The 16,621-nt window shown below is 34.7% G+C and overlaps 1 protein-coding gene across 4 annotated transcripts in view; it reads left to right on the plus strand.

The window, feature by feature from the left end:
- Nucleotides 1-6,750: 6,750 nt before the first annotated feature.
- Nucleotides 6,751-16,621, plus strand: part of LOC143247315 (histamine H1 receptor-like) — a 75,144-nt gene continuing 65,273 nt past the window's right edge. For 2 of the 4 annotated variants that reach the window (XR_013026508.1, XM_076495148.1), the window contains exon 1: nt 6,751-7,371. Coding sequence is in view for 1 of the 4 variants with exons in the window: in XM_076495147.1 (XP_076351262.1) it covers nt 7,307-7,371; nt 11,527-11,632 (171 nt within the window). In the remaining 3 variants the exon portion in view is untranslated. Of the gene's footprint in view, nt 7,372-11,526; nt 11,633-16,621 lie in introns of all 4 variants that reach the window. The other 2 variants (XM_076495147.1, XR_013026507.1) reach the window with 2 other exon arrangements.

Here is a 16,621-nt window from a genome sequence, read left to right on the forward strand (position 1 = left end):
ATGGAGAAAATGCGGAAGAATTCTGAGATGAAATCATTACTCGATATTTAATCATTAAACTATAATTAAATGTAGTCTACATATTTAAACTCCGAACGAAATTAAAAAAGAAAAAGGACCATAGAACATAACATCAACAAGTAAGATTTTTAGTGTTATATTATTAACAATTTAATAAACTTCTTATAAATGATTTAATGTTAAAAACAAATAAACTGAGAATCAAAGTATTTAAGCTTAAATTATGCCTTAATTTTCAGAAGTTTGTAAATTTAACGAACATTGACATCTATAAATATCTAAGACTGACAGAAGGAAATAAAATTATCTCGCTGCTCGAGAAAACCTGTGATACCCACGTGCCAGGTATGGTGACTCTTACCGAAACCGTAAAATACACAGTCTGAAGGGGTATCTTCTAGAAGAGCCCACAGCTCACGGGGACTATTGCAGACAGGGATACTGCTAAAGAAGTCCACTACTGAATTATACGTTGCCACCCAATGCAAAAATGCATATATATATACAACCAACCACCAAGTAAAACGTGCCTTAAGTAGAAATCTCATCTTAAATTATCAAAACCTTCAGAAACACACACCATAACTCTCTGAAACCTTGAGAAGGGTCCCTACCAAGAAACAAAAATGAAATTCTGAACCACCTAAAGAAGTTTTCTCCTCATTTCTGTTTGCTTTCTCTCTCTCTCTTTTCACTCAATTTAAAGCGTACCTTCAAGTGTATTTTGTAGTAAAGGAGTGCAAAGAGCGTTAATTAATGGGTTATGCTTAAGTTTTACTGAATAACTGACCCATTACCTTCCAAACCAACCCTCTGTTCTGAAAATAAAAACAAAAACAGTGGGCTACTAAACTTCATTGCATGTCTAACAGATGAGATAAATTAGGCTTAGCTACCACTTCACAGTTTTCTATCTGAACTCTACAAGTGAGATGGATATTACCATAAAGTGTTTTTAAACCCTTTCCTTGACGGATGAAGGGATACCTCTGCCCTTGAAAATCCTTGAAGAAATTCCCTACTCCAAAAATCTCCATTTTCTAAAAATAAAAAAGAGGACACTCAGAAAATCCATGATTGTTTCAGATCTGTAGTATATAAAGTTATATACGTCTTTTTAATGCAAAATCAAAACATCATGTTTATATTTCAAATCGTTTTACAAAAGCTGCCAAAAAAAAGGATTGAAAATAATGAAGAGAGGTATTTAGCAGTTTATAAAGCGCCTCCTATATGCTATTGACAAATTATATTTAATATAATTATATTTAATAACTATTTATTGCATCCGAAATATTTGATTTCTTTATTTGATAAATTTTGCTCGAAGCTATTTGAGAGCCATCTGTGCTAGAGGTCTTTAACCCTTTAACTGCCGCTGCTTTAAGCGTACGCAGCATTTTGTGAGCTGTATACTGCACACTCTCAGTTAACTTCGAAACAGAAGTCGGTTGGTTAATTTTGAAGTGATAGACCAGAGTGAAAACCACCTACTGCAAATTCTTGGCCCAACAAATAGCGGGATTGTCCATCATATTACATCTCTCTCAAGGCAAGCGTGTTCGGTGATGGGGTTCGAACTCTCAACCTGAAGTAGAAAGTCGTTTTCAGTGAAAACGTAGAACAATCTGTTCCTGTCATACATTTGGATGGAGATGTTCGAATCACATATAGAAACATCGACATCAGCGCACATGACAGACCACAAGATCACTGTAGTAATCACAGTTGAGACGCAGGATGAATTTTACCTTAGCTTCAGGAACGTTCATTGATACTTGGTTTCAACTTCAACTGTTCATGTCTTTACAATGACACCGAAGTGCGAAGCTTAACTTGTTCACGTCTATGCCATGACATCATAGTGCTAGGTCTAACATGATTATATTTACGACATGACATGCTAGGCCTAACATAATTTAAACATGCTATAGGTGGAAATTTGCTCTAAGAACACTTTAGTACACAGACGCCAATTTTGAGTTGTACCAGTCCATTTTTAATTATTTAATTTTTTGCATTAAATATTGCTACCTACTATGTCATACCGCCTATTTGCATGTGTATTTACTAGCAGGTGCATCCTTTCAACTCACTGGAAGACACGAACTCTCCAGCGATATAAAGAGGGTCAGATCCGAACACCATTTCTCTGTCACCCTCAGAGAGCCCAAAGGGTAATTAGCAGGTTTGGTGATAGGATGTATAATATTTCGTCAATAATAAGTGGATACACACACACAGAACAGAGAATAATGATATATTAGAGGAAGCAGTGGAATGGAGGTATGTACGAGCTCTAAATATTTAAACTGAAAACCGTGGCTTTGTGTTTGGAATGTTCCAAAGTCATTTGTCCTCTAGTGGCACAGCGGTATGTCTGCAGACTTACAACGCTGGAAACCGGATTTCGATACCCGTGGTAGGTAGAGCACAAATAGGCCATTGTGTATCTTTGTGTTTTAGCTTCAAACAAACCAAAGTCATTCATGAAATTAGTAGTTTTTGTTTGTTAATTTATTTATTTCAAAGGCAAAATGTATTTTGGTTCAGTGTTTAAAAAGACACCCATCAAAAGAAGAATATCATATAATGTATTTAAAAACTATTATCTAGGAAGTATTTGTAACGTCATTACAGTTAAAAAACATATACTTCGTTGTAATTAATGTAGCATATTACACGCGACAAATAATAAAAAAACAACAAAAAAACAACTTTTCCAAAACTCGGACATATCCACCCACAAATAAACCAACATATCTCTGTTAACTGAACAGCAATACTGATCGCTACAGTTATAACACGTTCTCAGGAAAGTCCAAAGAGTGTTTTTAATGGCATATCCAGGCTCTAACCTTATACCTTATACAATATGCAGTCCCATGTGCTAACCATTAGACAATGCCTGGTTCTAGTTAGCTAAGAACATTGAGAGAATCTACATAAATATACGTTTCTCTCTTAACTGTCTGTTTATAAATATACACTGAAACTTAAATTATAATTTCGCCTGTGTCTATCTCTCTTTCATCTTATGTATGTGTTCTGTTACACAGAACACAATTTCCATCAGTGCTTTAAAGGCTCAATCAGAAAAGAAAGAAAGTTTTTGTTTTTATTTGTAGGTTTATAAACATAAAAGTAAAATTCAGGCTAAACTAAACATCTTGTTCACAATTGGTTAACTTATTTTACAGCCGATATCTAGGACTGTTCTTATATCATAAGGCTGTAGAAACGTAAACGGACCGAAAAATGTACAAATTCCTTCATAGCTAGTCTCTCCCTACTCTAAAACTCTAAGTTTAAGATGTGGAATCTTTGAAGTTAGACTAATTTAAAAAGTCGTATTCTGACATAATGGAATTATTAATAAATAAAAGTTCTTGATTAACGAATGTGTCTTTGTTTCAGGATATTGAGTTTCGATAGGGCAATACCGATATCGTTCCGGATGGTTTAATACGTCACACTGCAGTTAGGAGATGGGTTGTTCGTGTCCTGCTGTTTGTTTGTTTGTTTTGAATTTCGCGCAAAGCTACTCGAGGGCTATTTGCGGTAGCCGTCCCTAATTTTGCAGTGTAAGACTAGAGGGAAGGCAGCTAGTCATCATTACCCACCGCCAATTCTTGTGCTACTCTTTTATCAACGAATAGTAGGACTGAACGTCACATTCTAACGCCCCCACGGCTGAAAGGGAGAGCATGTTTGATGCGACTGGGATTCGAACCCGCGACCCTCAGATTACGAGTCGCACGCCTTAACCTACCTGGCCATGCCAGGCCAGCTGTTTGTTTACTACACTAATTAAAAATCAATAACAGTATTCCGGTGAATTTTTGTTTTGGAAAAGACTTTCTTAGGTGTGAAAAACAATAAGTTAGGGTTAACGGGATCCATTAATGCTTTACAAGAAATAAAATGACAATTGATCAAGGTTAACGGAAGCTGTTAATGTTTTATCGAAAATGATATAGGAATATATTAGTGCCACATTTGTTAATGCTTCATGAGAAATGACAGCAGTAAATTAGGGCTAACGGTCAGGATCTATTAATGTTTTATGAGAAATGAGAAAGCAGTAAATTATTACTAGAATAATCTATTAATGCTTTATGAGAAATGAACTAGTAGAAAATTAATACTAAATGAATCTTTCAATAATCCTTCTGTGACTCTGTTGCAAAATCAGTCAGTTGTATTAGAAGTGAGCAGGTTTAGGAACCGTAAACAACACGGTTATTTTAGCTCAAGAAACCCGATAGGTAGAACAGTCAGTACCCATATCTTTTTTGTAGGCCTAACTTAAACGCAAAGTAGGTACAAAATGACCACTTTACCAAAATAAGAGATACAGTTTTGAGTGCCAAAGTTACGTCATCAGCTTGTGTTACATTATAACGAAAATGGACTACAAAGCCGAAAGCAACAAGCTGTTCATTAACGATAATGAAATGAGTGTTAGTATTCGATTTTTGTTTTCTTTATTACTCACTTTGGGAAGAACGTCAACATCAGATAAGATTATCTACTATATTATATCAATATTTACGATAGTGTTAAAACAATGTAAGTTTAGTTAGTGGAGTTCATCAAAATGAATACGTATAGAATGTTGAATATCGTATATAATGAATGATACGATGTCATCATGAATTTTTTTCTTTTTATTCAAGATTTAAATTTTATGTTACTTTGAAACTTTTTTATATTTAAAATATTCTGCACTGAGAAGGGTTTGTTTTGTGAATTTCACGCAAAGCTGCACGAGGGCTATTTGCGCTAGCCGTCCACAGTTTAGTGGTGTAATACCAGAGGGTAAGCAGCTAATCATCACCACTCACCGCCAACTCTTGGGCTACTCTTTTACTAACGAATAGTGGGAATGACCATCACATTCTAATATTCACACTGCTGAAAGGATGAGCATGTTTGGTGTGACAAGGATTTGAACTCTAGACCCTCGGGTGACGAGTCAAGCACCCTAAACACCTGGCCATGCCGGGTCCTCTAAGAATAGAATTCTAAGTATTTTGCATCGCAGTTTTCATACGATTTTCGATAATTTCTGAAGTAAAGAATATCTATTGCCTGACACGTACTTGAAATGTTTCACCCTTGACCTCGAGATTACTTAATTAAATGTTGACGTTTTACTACCTATATAGGCCTCTTCACTCCGCATTTGATATTAGTCTGTTAAACTGCTGTTAATAAATCAAATGCTTTCTCCATAGATAGTCGCTTTATGATTCTATTTCAAATGAGAAACGTTGACTGGAGGATAACAAAAATTCGATTCAAATGGACCAATCCCAATGCTTAAGAAACCTCACTTGTTTCTTGTTGTCCACCAATGATTTTACTCTTCAACCAATGTCCGAAATCATATGAGTACGAAAACTGTCGTGGTCAGATCTGAGACGATAATCATCATGTATACGTCAGCGATGCTATTTTGTGTTAATGTTTGTATAAACAAGAAGGAAGTATCTTGATAACCAAGAGTGTGTGATACTTCTGTTGGAGTCGAAATATAACGAATTAGAGCCTGGGGTGATTTTGACCAAGCAGACCCCTAATGAAACCCCCTGGTGGCCGGCTGATTAGACTCTATTTTCTACAAATATACTATATTCTTATTCATATCTTGTACCAAAAGAGGGCACTACCGTTTCTGTATTTTGGTTCAGTCCTTTGACATTTTATTAAGAACTTTTCAAACCACGCCTACCAAACAGTAAGAAACAACATCCTTTGAACACAAAAACAAAATCAGCTTATTTGGTGACTTCCAAGCATCGTTCCTCATTAATCCGTTAGGGTTGAAAGAAAACCGCGCGAACTCGTCGGCCGAGTCGAGTCAGAACTAGATCGTTTTTTCGAGATAAGTCAGCTAAACCAAAAAAAACTCTAAAACACAGAAAACTTTGAAGTGATATACTTGTGAAACTTATAGACGTTATAAACATGATTTACGGTAGTTTCAAGTTTTGAATTATTAAAAAAAAACAAATGAAAATATGAGAATGTTGAATAACATGGATTTACAACGAAAGAGATTTGTATCTTAGTGAACAAATCTATGAAATGTTCAAGAAATTCACAAATCGTGAGAGAAAAGAATCGCAAAACAGAAAGAGAGAGACAATATAGAAAGCAAAATAAATAAAAGTAAACTGAGTGATAGAAACGCAGAGTGCAAAAATCAAGAGAAAATATTGGTAAATTAAGAACAATACAAACAAAATATAAGAAAAGGTAATCAAATATAAAGACAAAGCAGAAAAAATGAATACGTGAAAGATAGTTGGATAATGAACAAAGTTAACTTAAAAAAAAAAGGTAGGTAGAAAAGAAACTCAATAATAAGAGTTTTAGAAGAAATAGACTGGAAGTAAATTATTATTTGCATATTCGTATAGGCCTGTAAATTTTTGTTTCCAAATATTTTTTACATTCTTACACAACTATAAATCTTTGTTTTCAGTGAGGTATCTGTATCTTTGTAACAAAACTGTAAGTTCTTGTTTTCAATTAATTATTTCTGTATTGTTAAAGAGCTGTAGATTTTTGTTAACAGTTAATTATCTGTATATGGTTACCTTACTGTATATATGTTTTTATTTACTTATCTGTTTTATTGTTACCCTACTGTAAATCCTTGTTTTCAATTAATTATTTGTATGCTGTTAACAGAACTTAATCTTGTTTTCATCTAGGGAACTCCCAGTAGCGTGAAACATAAGGCATGGTAAATAACAAACCAACGCGAAGTTACTGGAGCTGATCAAATAATCAAAATCAGACTTTTTTTTTTTTGTCTTTGAACAATAATTGTTTCACATCAAGATGAATTTGAATGAAGAAATCGTATACCCCCTGCAAATCTGGGATGGTCCTATGAAAAGAGAGGAAGCTAGACTCCCATGGACTAACAGGCCAGTCTCACCCCCAGTTTCCTTGCCTCTGTGATATCGAATGGCACGAGACCCTTACGTAACGATATGTGTTAATGCTCTGTAAGTTCCTGTGTTTTAAAGTAGCCTTCTGGGGCGTCAGAACGTGGGACTTTACGTCATCACACGACAGTGTTGCTTAATAAGTATTTTATTCGAAGACCTGCTATGAGTGGGTCTGTGGAGTATAACTCAGACGGGAACGACACTGTTTATTCAGATCTTGTCGAAGCGTCAGCTTTCTTGGGAACTTATATATTTAACGTTCACGACCACTTTTGCTAGAACTTTGCCCGTGCAGGGGTTATTTTAAATCGATTTTGATGTTCGAGTATATTTCGGGATCTTTATATATTGATATAATTGAAGCAATGCCACAGACGAGAAGGTAAGATAACGTTATTTCCAAATTTGGTGCCTTTTTTTAAATTTTATTTTACGCGTTGTTCCGTGTTATAATTTATTTCAGACGAGTCTCTCATTTATTATGTTACGTATTAAGAGTTTGCATAACCCGGAATTTGAATTTAAAAGCTAATTAAATGTTATTGTGTTTCAACTTTATGATATTTGTAACGGAGCCTGATGCACGCAATTCTTTCTTGACAGAAATATATTTTAATGTACAAATAATAATACAGTTTATAGTAACAGTTATTACAAATATTGATTTATATACGAGACCTTTAACAAAGTTTCTGGTAACATTGAATCGTCTACGCCGTCTAGAACCGAATATTTTATCGACAATGTAGGTCCATGACTAGCAAACTGATTCTGAGTTGATGTTATCAGATTTTACTTAAGCTAACGATGTCTTTTTGGGCTGGCCTTACACCCGTTACAAGCTCGCTTCTTACCGAGGAGAATATTTAATATCCTCGAATAAATAATAACGTCCGAAGTAATCAAGTGAAGTTGAACAGTTTGTCATTTTCGAAATCCATAAACGTTACTGGTCAAATTCTGTAGTTTCCAATTAATAAGCGTTAATCACAATTATAACTTCCGATGGTTATAGTATACTAACTATAGCTGACAAGTAATAACTGTCTCTCGACGCATCTGCTTTATATGCCATTCACACGAGATTCTAGAATTTTCAACAATGTTCGAAAACACGCTAGCGTTTTCGTAAAACAAATTCTTTATTCTTGCTTTCAATTTAGAGAATAGGCGGGAGTTGTGAAATATACATCCGACAGTATACGTCATATGCATTAAAAATTACTGAAACAAGCTTAATTATTAAATTAAAGGTATAATGGTAAATCCATTACAACACACAGAAAGAGACATTTATTTAAAATTAGAAAGCTACTAACCACACATGCAGAGTATGTTATGCTAACAAACTTTAGATAATATGCAGTAGAATATTTGTTTCAAGCATTTCATGGACTCTTGCACAAGGTGGCATCTGTGTGTAGTCGTGCCTAATTTTGAATTAACAACCAAGAGGAAAGGCACTTAGTCAGTGGCAACCAACCATTTCCAACTTTAAGCTACTCTCTGATCAAATATGACAATTTACTTGTCACTTTCGAGCACATTCAGAGTTGGATTTTGTGACAATGGGCATTGAATCGGGAACCCTTGAATTTACAGTACAGGTATTTAAACTATTAAATTCACATGGCTGTATTAAATCTAAAGGACAAGTGTAAATGACTTTAATATTAGCTGCTGTTTGTATACGAGGGAAAATGTATTAATCTTACACTTTCAGAGTGGTACTGTTGTTTTAGTATTTGTTGAGAACCGAATTCAGATTTTTAACGTTGGAAGTTTTAACTTCTTGCTTATCCACCAGGAAACTTCCAAAAACAAACTATACATTAAAGGATTTTTGTTTCATTTAGTCTGAGTTTTGATATTCGTACCTGTACAGTCAGTTGACATGTTTAATATACAAAGAACAAAATACGAAACATACATTTAAATAAATGTATAAAATTGATTGCGGTTAACTGTAAGAAGTCAAGGTTAGTTCTGGAATAGAATTTGATGCTATTTTTGGATCACTTATAAAATTTGAAAAAAAAAAAAAAATTATGGTTGAATAAGTCCTTTAATGGAGAAACGTAATTCTAGCAAACTTTTTATAACATTACTTAATTTATTTGGTTTTCTCAAAAGTAAAACGCATGACCAGACTAGTGACCATACTTTCATAAGTAGATATTTTATACCAAAGTTACGGTAATATTGCTAACAACTACATGACCAAGCCGTTGACCACACTTTGATAACATATTGAATGATTAAGTATTTTAAAATATTTTAACACTATACACTTATCTGTTTTACGTTAATACGACATGCGTTGACATGTGGATAATGACTGCTTATCGTAGTTCAATATCCATACAGTAGATGTCGTCATCAGAAAAGTTTTTTTTATTATGTGAAAAGCTATATTTATTGTTGAGTGGATGTTCCTCCTTCCGCCATATTGTTATGTAAATGTTTTAAATGTTATTATTGTTTGGCATTAGAACAAAACTACACATGGACTACCTGCCTTATTGATCCCTAATTTGAAACTGATATACTAACGTTATGACTGGTGGTACAGAGTAGCAATCGCCAACTATTCGGAATCTATAATCTAACAGTAATTTTACTATTATTCTTAGATGGTGAAACGCCATTTCTGACTTGTCAGTTTTATAATGTAGCTAAGTTGCTTAATGGTAGGTCTAAGGGCATATAACACTAATAATCAGGTTTCGATACCGGCAAAGGGCACAGCGCCTAACAACAAATGAACAGATCTAAATTTCAGTTAAATTTATTTCAGATTAATCTGTTTATAATTAATGTGAATTAAAGTCAGTTTAAGATTATTTTAATTCACATAATTAAAAAAGTACGTTTAATCTGTATATGACAATAACCTGTTTATAATTGTATGTATTAAAATATTTTAATTTTAAGTTAACCTACGTTATAATTATACGAATTAAAATTAATCTGAGCTCGAGTAAACCTATGTTCAAATTTGACCCTGTTATTAGTGTTTCATTTAACTACAGATTTTACTACTATCTGAATAATTTGAAATACAGTTAACGCAAATTCTTATTAATTGAACTTTTTAATCTGTTAAGTCATGTTAATTAAAACGGTTAAAGCTAAAAATTACGCTTTGATTTTAATAAGTATAGATCCCCTCGGTAGCTGAGCGGTTGGTCAGTGGATTGAAACGCTAAAATTTAAGTTTTGATGGCTGCAGTATACACGGCATAGATAGCCAATTATTCAGCTCTGTTCTCAGCAACAAAGTGTACTGCATAAAAGTAAATGTCTACACATCCAACTTTCCACAGGTAATGTTGGCCAATTAAACATATCCCTGTCGTGCAGCATCAAAAATTCGTAATAACATTCTTTCACACGAGTTTTAGTTCTTAATTTCTAAGATTTTAGAAATTTTGTTCACCTTAAAACTTAATGTATTTGAAGTATGTGAGTTAAAATGATAAGTGTTAATGAAATAGAAACAGACAAGTCTGGTTAATATTAAGTGTATAAGCTTATGTTGGTATACTAACTGTATTAGTATAATAAAATTGATCAATTCTAAACAATTATTCGTTGTCGAATGACTTGTTTTTTTTTTTTTTATCTCCTCTGTAGTTATGTCGTACAAAAATTCGGCGAGAGTAAATTAATTTTCCCCTTTAGGCTTATGCAGTTTTCTAGTCAAACTGGTTGTTTTGTGCGTAGGTTAATTCCTCGCTTGAAGTAATATTAATTTATCAATTAAGCCTAAATCCCACGAACAACGGATACAATCTTGTAACAGTCACGCTAGTTTTGTTCGTTGTATGCTGATCGGGTGAAAACGTGAAAGTTAGGAGGTCCTTTCAAGAGACACGTTGTTCAATGAGATTGTTATTTATATAATTATTAGAGTTAAAATAATTACACTTACCAGGTTTATGATCGTGATAGCGTGTTAATGATTATACCGTTTGTATCCACGCAAAAGATTTAAACAATCGCGGTATACAAATTCTAAAGATGTCTTAAAACTGAACAGTATTATAGAGGGCGTGATAAAAAAAATAAAAGTGCCAAAAGAATATTTTAGGTGAAACAAGTTGTTTTCCGAGTTAGAACATCGGAGAAGCTAGTTGTTAAGTGTTTATATTGATTAGCTAATTTATTTAAAGTCAGGAATCGCCAAACATTGAATGAAATTTCAGTTAAAACAAACATCTAAAACATCTTGCATTTTATTTACGTAGGCCTACAAGCTACCAAGTGGGTAAATTCACTCGGGATAAAATGCGCTAAGTATATATTTAGCGTAAGCTACACAGTATGTTTTGTTTATCGTGAGGAATCGAACTTCGAATATTACTGTTATAAATCCGGAGGGAACTGAGAGGATTGACTATATATGAATCAACTAGAAATTCAGTTGAATTAAAATATTTTGTATTTTAAACTAAGTTGCCGAAAAAACAAAGGCATTCCGTATTTAGGAGCCGTGGATGTTCTTGTTACATTCTAGTCATATTCCTCTATATAGAAATAGTCCTAGAGTGGACAGTAAGTGCTGTGAACTAGCCAACTTCTCTCTCGTCTATCGGTTGAAAATTAGGGACGGCTATGCAAAGACAATCGCTACAAGAAGGGTAAGTGTTTTATTTCTTTCTCAGCATGATATTGTCTCCATGTGGTAGTGCAACCCGGTATATCTTCTGCACATTTTGCTGGTTTTAGAAATTCGTTAAGCCTCATCCGTCGCTAAAGAAGTCCTAGAGGCCAAACAAGGCGTTGGCAAAGATTTTAGTGGCAGAGAGAAACCTGACTGAGTTTCAATAATCTGATAAAGAAAGCATAGAATCTTGAGACGGATAGAATAGACAACTTTTTCTTTTTTGAGCTGAAAAACACCAAATCTAGTATACAGACTAAATTCGTATTTAATTGTTTTATTACCCCAGTCCTTGAACTATTCTTTATTTTAAACTACGATGTTTTATTTGTTATTTAATGTGTACTTGTTCTTACTGTCTCAAAATATCTCTTTTGAATTGAGAAAGTAAAATTAGTTTCGGTTCATTTCGTTCCAGTTACCTAATCTTAATAAAACAAGTTTCGAAGGTAATTGAAACTGCAAGAAAGGAGGATATTTTTGAAGTAAATGGTAATTTTCTACACATGCTTTTGTAACTGAAACTATTTTATATACTTCCTTATGCATACATGGATATACATGTACGTACACGTTATGAGTATCAGACCGAGCGGTTGTTCGAAACGTGTTTTTTCTTATAGCAAAGCCACATCGGGCTATCTGCTCAACCCACCGAGGGGAATTGAACCCCTGATTTTAGCGTTGTAAATGTGGAGACATACCGCTGTACTAGCGGGGGGGTAAAATGTATTTTCTTATAGCAAAGACGCATTGAGCCCACCGAGGGGAATCGAACCCCTGATTTTAGGGTTGTAAATCCAAAGATGTACCGCTGTACTATCTTGGGACCTTGTTCGAAACGTCGACCAGTAAATATTTTACGGCTTTATTAATTTTCCGGTTGTTTTCTTGACTAATTTGAATTTTGTTAATGATATGAATATCATCTTAACAGTTCTACTTTATCCCAAGAAAATCTTTGATAGACAGTACCATACAATAAAGAAACTTGCTTATATATGATACTGAAAAAACTTGTTGCTTGATGTGCAACCTCCCAACTTCGAAATTTTTATCCTGTGCGCATGTAAATTTCTCGTTTCGGCTTTGTTTCTCGTCACGGAGAACTTTATTTTTATCCATTTGAATATCCAGAAAAAACATCAGACAGCTGAATTTGCTGCGTCTAGTTGAGCAAAATGAAGGTGAAACGTTCGCACGGAGATTAAACGTTTAAAGAGTATTTGTCATGTTTTTGGATGAAAAAAAAATTTAAGTGATTTACTATACAAGGTTGCAAATCGCTCATAGCCACCATGCACTGTCATCTCTATCAACTGTTGGCACGCCAAGTGAGTACTAACGCCATGGATAATTGGCTAGTATCATCTTAACGGTCCTACTTTATTACAAGAAAGCCTTTAATAAATGGTATATTATCTTAACAGTTCTACTTTATCACAAACGTTTAGTAGACGGTATACATTACATGACCAAAAGTATGTGAATATCTGCGCCTTACACCCATATATGCTTGTTCAACACCTCATCTCAAAACCATAGGCATTAATATGGAGTTGGTCCTTCCTCTTTGCTGCTACAAGTCTCCTCTTCTGGGAAAGCATTTGACAATATTTTGGAACGTGGCTGCGAGAAATTCGCTCCTATTTAGCCACAAGAGCATTATTGAGGTTGGACACTGTTGGGTGAGAAGGCCTGACTCGTAGTCGGTGTTCCAATTCATCCCCAAGGTGTTGGATGGGATTCAGGTCGTGGCTCTGTGCAGGCCAGTCAAGTTCTTCCACACTAACCTCGGCAAATCATGCCTATATGAATCTCATTTTGTGCACAAGGGCATTGTCATGTTCAAACAAGGAAGGGTCTTCCCCAAACTGTTCCCAAAGTTGAAAGTGCACAATTTTATAGAATTTCATTTTATGCTGCATCATTAAGATTCCCTTCACTGGAACTAAAGAGCTTAGCCTAAACCATGAAAAACAGCCTTAGATCATTATGTTTCTTCCACCAAACTTTACAGTTGTCACTATGCATTCAGGGAGGTAGCGTTCTTCTGGCATCTGCCAAACCCAGTTTCATCCGTCAGACTGCCAGATAGGGAAGCGTGATTCATCACTCCAGATAACGCGTTTCCACTGCTTCAGAGTCCAATGGCGGCGTGCTTTACATCACTCCAGCCAATGCTTGGCATTATGCTTAGTGATCTTAGGCTTGTGGACGCCTGCTCGGCCATGAAAATCCATTTTATGAAGCTCCCTACGAACAGTTCGTGTGCTAATGTTGCTTCCGAAGGCAGTGTAGAACTCGGTAGTGTTTGCTGCAACTGTGGACAAACTATTTTTACGCGCTTCAGCACTCGGCTGTGCCGTTCTGTGAGCTTGTGTAACCTACCGCTTCGTGGCTGAGCTGTTGTTCCTAGACGTCTTCACTTCACAATAACAGCACTTACAGTAGACCGGGGCAGTTCTAGCAGGGCAGAAATTTGACGAATTGACTTGTTTGAAAGGTGGTATCCTATGATAGTGCCTTGTTGAAAGTCATTGAGCTCTTCATTACGACCCATTCCATTACCAATGTTTGTCTATGGAGATTGCATGGCTGTATGCTTGATTTTATGTACCAATCAACAATGGGTGTGGCTGAAATAGCCGATCCCACTAATTAGAAGGGGTGTTCTACATATTTTTGCCATGTAATATATCTTAACAGTTCTACTTTAACACAAGAAACCCTTTAATATTATGACATGTTTTTGAAGACTATTTCAAATACTTTTATATTTCGTCTGGTGTTATGTTTCGGATAAAAACGCCTTTTTTTTTCTAACTAGCAGTATAACACTATCACGCCACCTTATGGATGGATGGCAGAAGACAATATTGTAGGATTGTTGAAAACCAACAGTAAAGCATTGCCATACACCCTATAAATAAATGTTTAAAAATCGATATTGTAGGACGGTTGATAACCAACAATAAAGCCCCTGATAAATTGCTAGTTTAGGACAATTGTGTAACTTGCGATTCCAGAAGGAGTCAGGTGCAACTCTTTACTCAATATGAATTACATTGTTATCTAATGTTTCTTTTTACTTTTTAACATCAGTTCGTATGAAAATCCCAGTGATACGAGTGAATGACCACAAATTCCAAATGGGGAAATCATGTTTCCGGTTTTTTCAGTTTAAGTGTACCACGTTGTTAGTGACGTAATTTCCTTCAATGTAAGTTGCTTGATTTCGAAAATAACACCTTAAATTTGTCATCTACGACACGTTGTAAGTGTTTCGCTCTCTGTTTACCACAAGCGGCTGAAGTTGTACCTCCTGAGCTATAAAAATAATAAAAAAGCTCGTAAACAAATACAGCCGAAACAGCACCTACCTTCTGAAGAATGTTTCAACAGTCACTGCTGTACACATACAGTAAGTTAATCATCAGAGCTTGAGGGGACGGCAGATTTGGTTAACAGTATTTCTTACGAAACTTCAAGTGGCTGAAAAATACTTCTATTGTCCATTGTACTTCGTTAAAACTCGACGCTTAAAAATACATTGATTAAAGCGGCATCTATTGATGAAGATATGAAAGATAATCTTCAAAAAGTTTGTTAGCTAGTATTTAAACGTTACTTGATACTTGTCGGGTATCTTTGATTTTTATTTTTCTGAAAGGGGAAATGTAATCTATAATCCATCCTATATATACTTCTATAAAGAAATGTTATTAAGTTCTAAACACCGTAGGTTAATTCTACACAAAATGTCCTGTTTATAACCTTGCAATTTTGTGGGTTTTAGTCCAGCAACCAAACCCTTAAAGCGCCTATTAGCTAATTATTCTGCACATTATATCTTTCTTTTGTTTCTTCTACATTTGAGGTTATTTCGGTATTGTTTCAATTTATAAACGTTGTTCTATCATATCATCATATCATTATTCATTTTTCTCTTTATGGTTGTGACATTGATTTAAATGCGAGAACGTTCGCTTATTTTTAAGAAGATTTAATGAGACAGTGGTTAATCTGCATCCATAATAAATAAACAGTCTCTACCACTTGACGGTCATCACATAAATAATATAACAAATAATTAACCTGAGATGAGTAGCATTCTGTTATCTTTCAACTAAATTAACTCTATCTAGAACTTCATCAATATTATAGAAATTCTGGAGTGTCCTTGAAATGGATTTAACTACATCTAAAAACCCATTTTAGCTGAGTTCTTCACCAGTATTTTGGAGATTTTGAAGTATCTTTCATTTGAGTTAATTCTCCATTTAGAACCACATATGGAGTTTTTCGTCGATGTTTTTGGAAGTTGCCAAGAGACCATTTAAGATATGTACTTTATTAGTCATCTAGAAATACAAGATCATGAATTTATGGGATCGTCAAAGAATACAAATCAAAAAGTTCGGCAGACCTTGTTTTTATCGATATATCAACAGTATGAAAATAGATTACTGATTTAGACGTAAACCTATACCATCTAAAGTAATTTAAACTTCCTGTTCGGTCATAGTGAATCTAAACTTTGTTTTAGAGAACCCTGTGTATTTGCTCTCGTAACCACATTAAAAATATGCCGAAAAAAGCTTTATTCATTCTAACTCTCAAGAAAACGTGGCGTTTTTTCTTGTTTAACCTGCTTGTTACACCAGTAGGTGCTTCAATGTACAGCAGTTAAAGATTCGTGATGTCACACCACCTACAAGTGTCATGTCATAAGTCGCAGATCGTCACACATCAGTTTAACTTTCTTCTTTACGTTTCAGTTAAACCCCCTTCTTTACACTCAGTTTATTTCACAGCTTGTGAACGGCATATGGTTTACCTTGCAAATGAAAAGTAATCGGACACTGATTAAAACAATGTTGTCCGTCGTAAAGACACACATTTGATCAAATAAATCGGTTTCTATTTTGATTTATGACGTGCGCTCCTCGTGATGTCATATGTT

The sequence above is a fragment of the Tachypleus tridentatus genome, chromosome 3 (assembly GCF_004210375.1).
Source record: "Tachypleus tridentatus isolate NWPU-2018 chromosome 3, ASM421037v1, whole genome shotgun sequence".
Taxonomy (NCBI): Eukaryota; Metazoa; Arthropoda; class Merostomata; order Xiphosura; family Limulidae; genus Tachypleus; species Tachypleus tridentatus.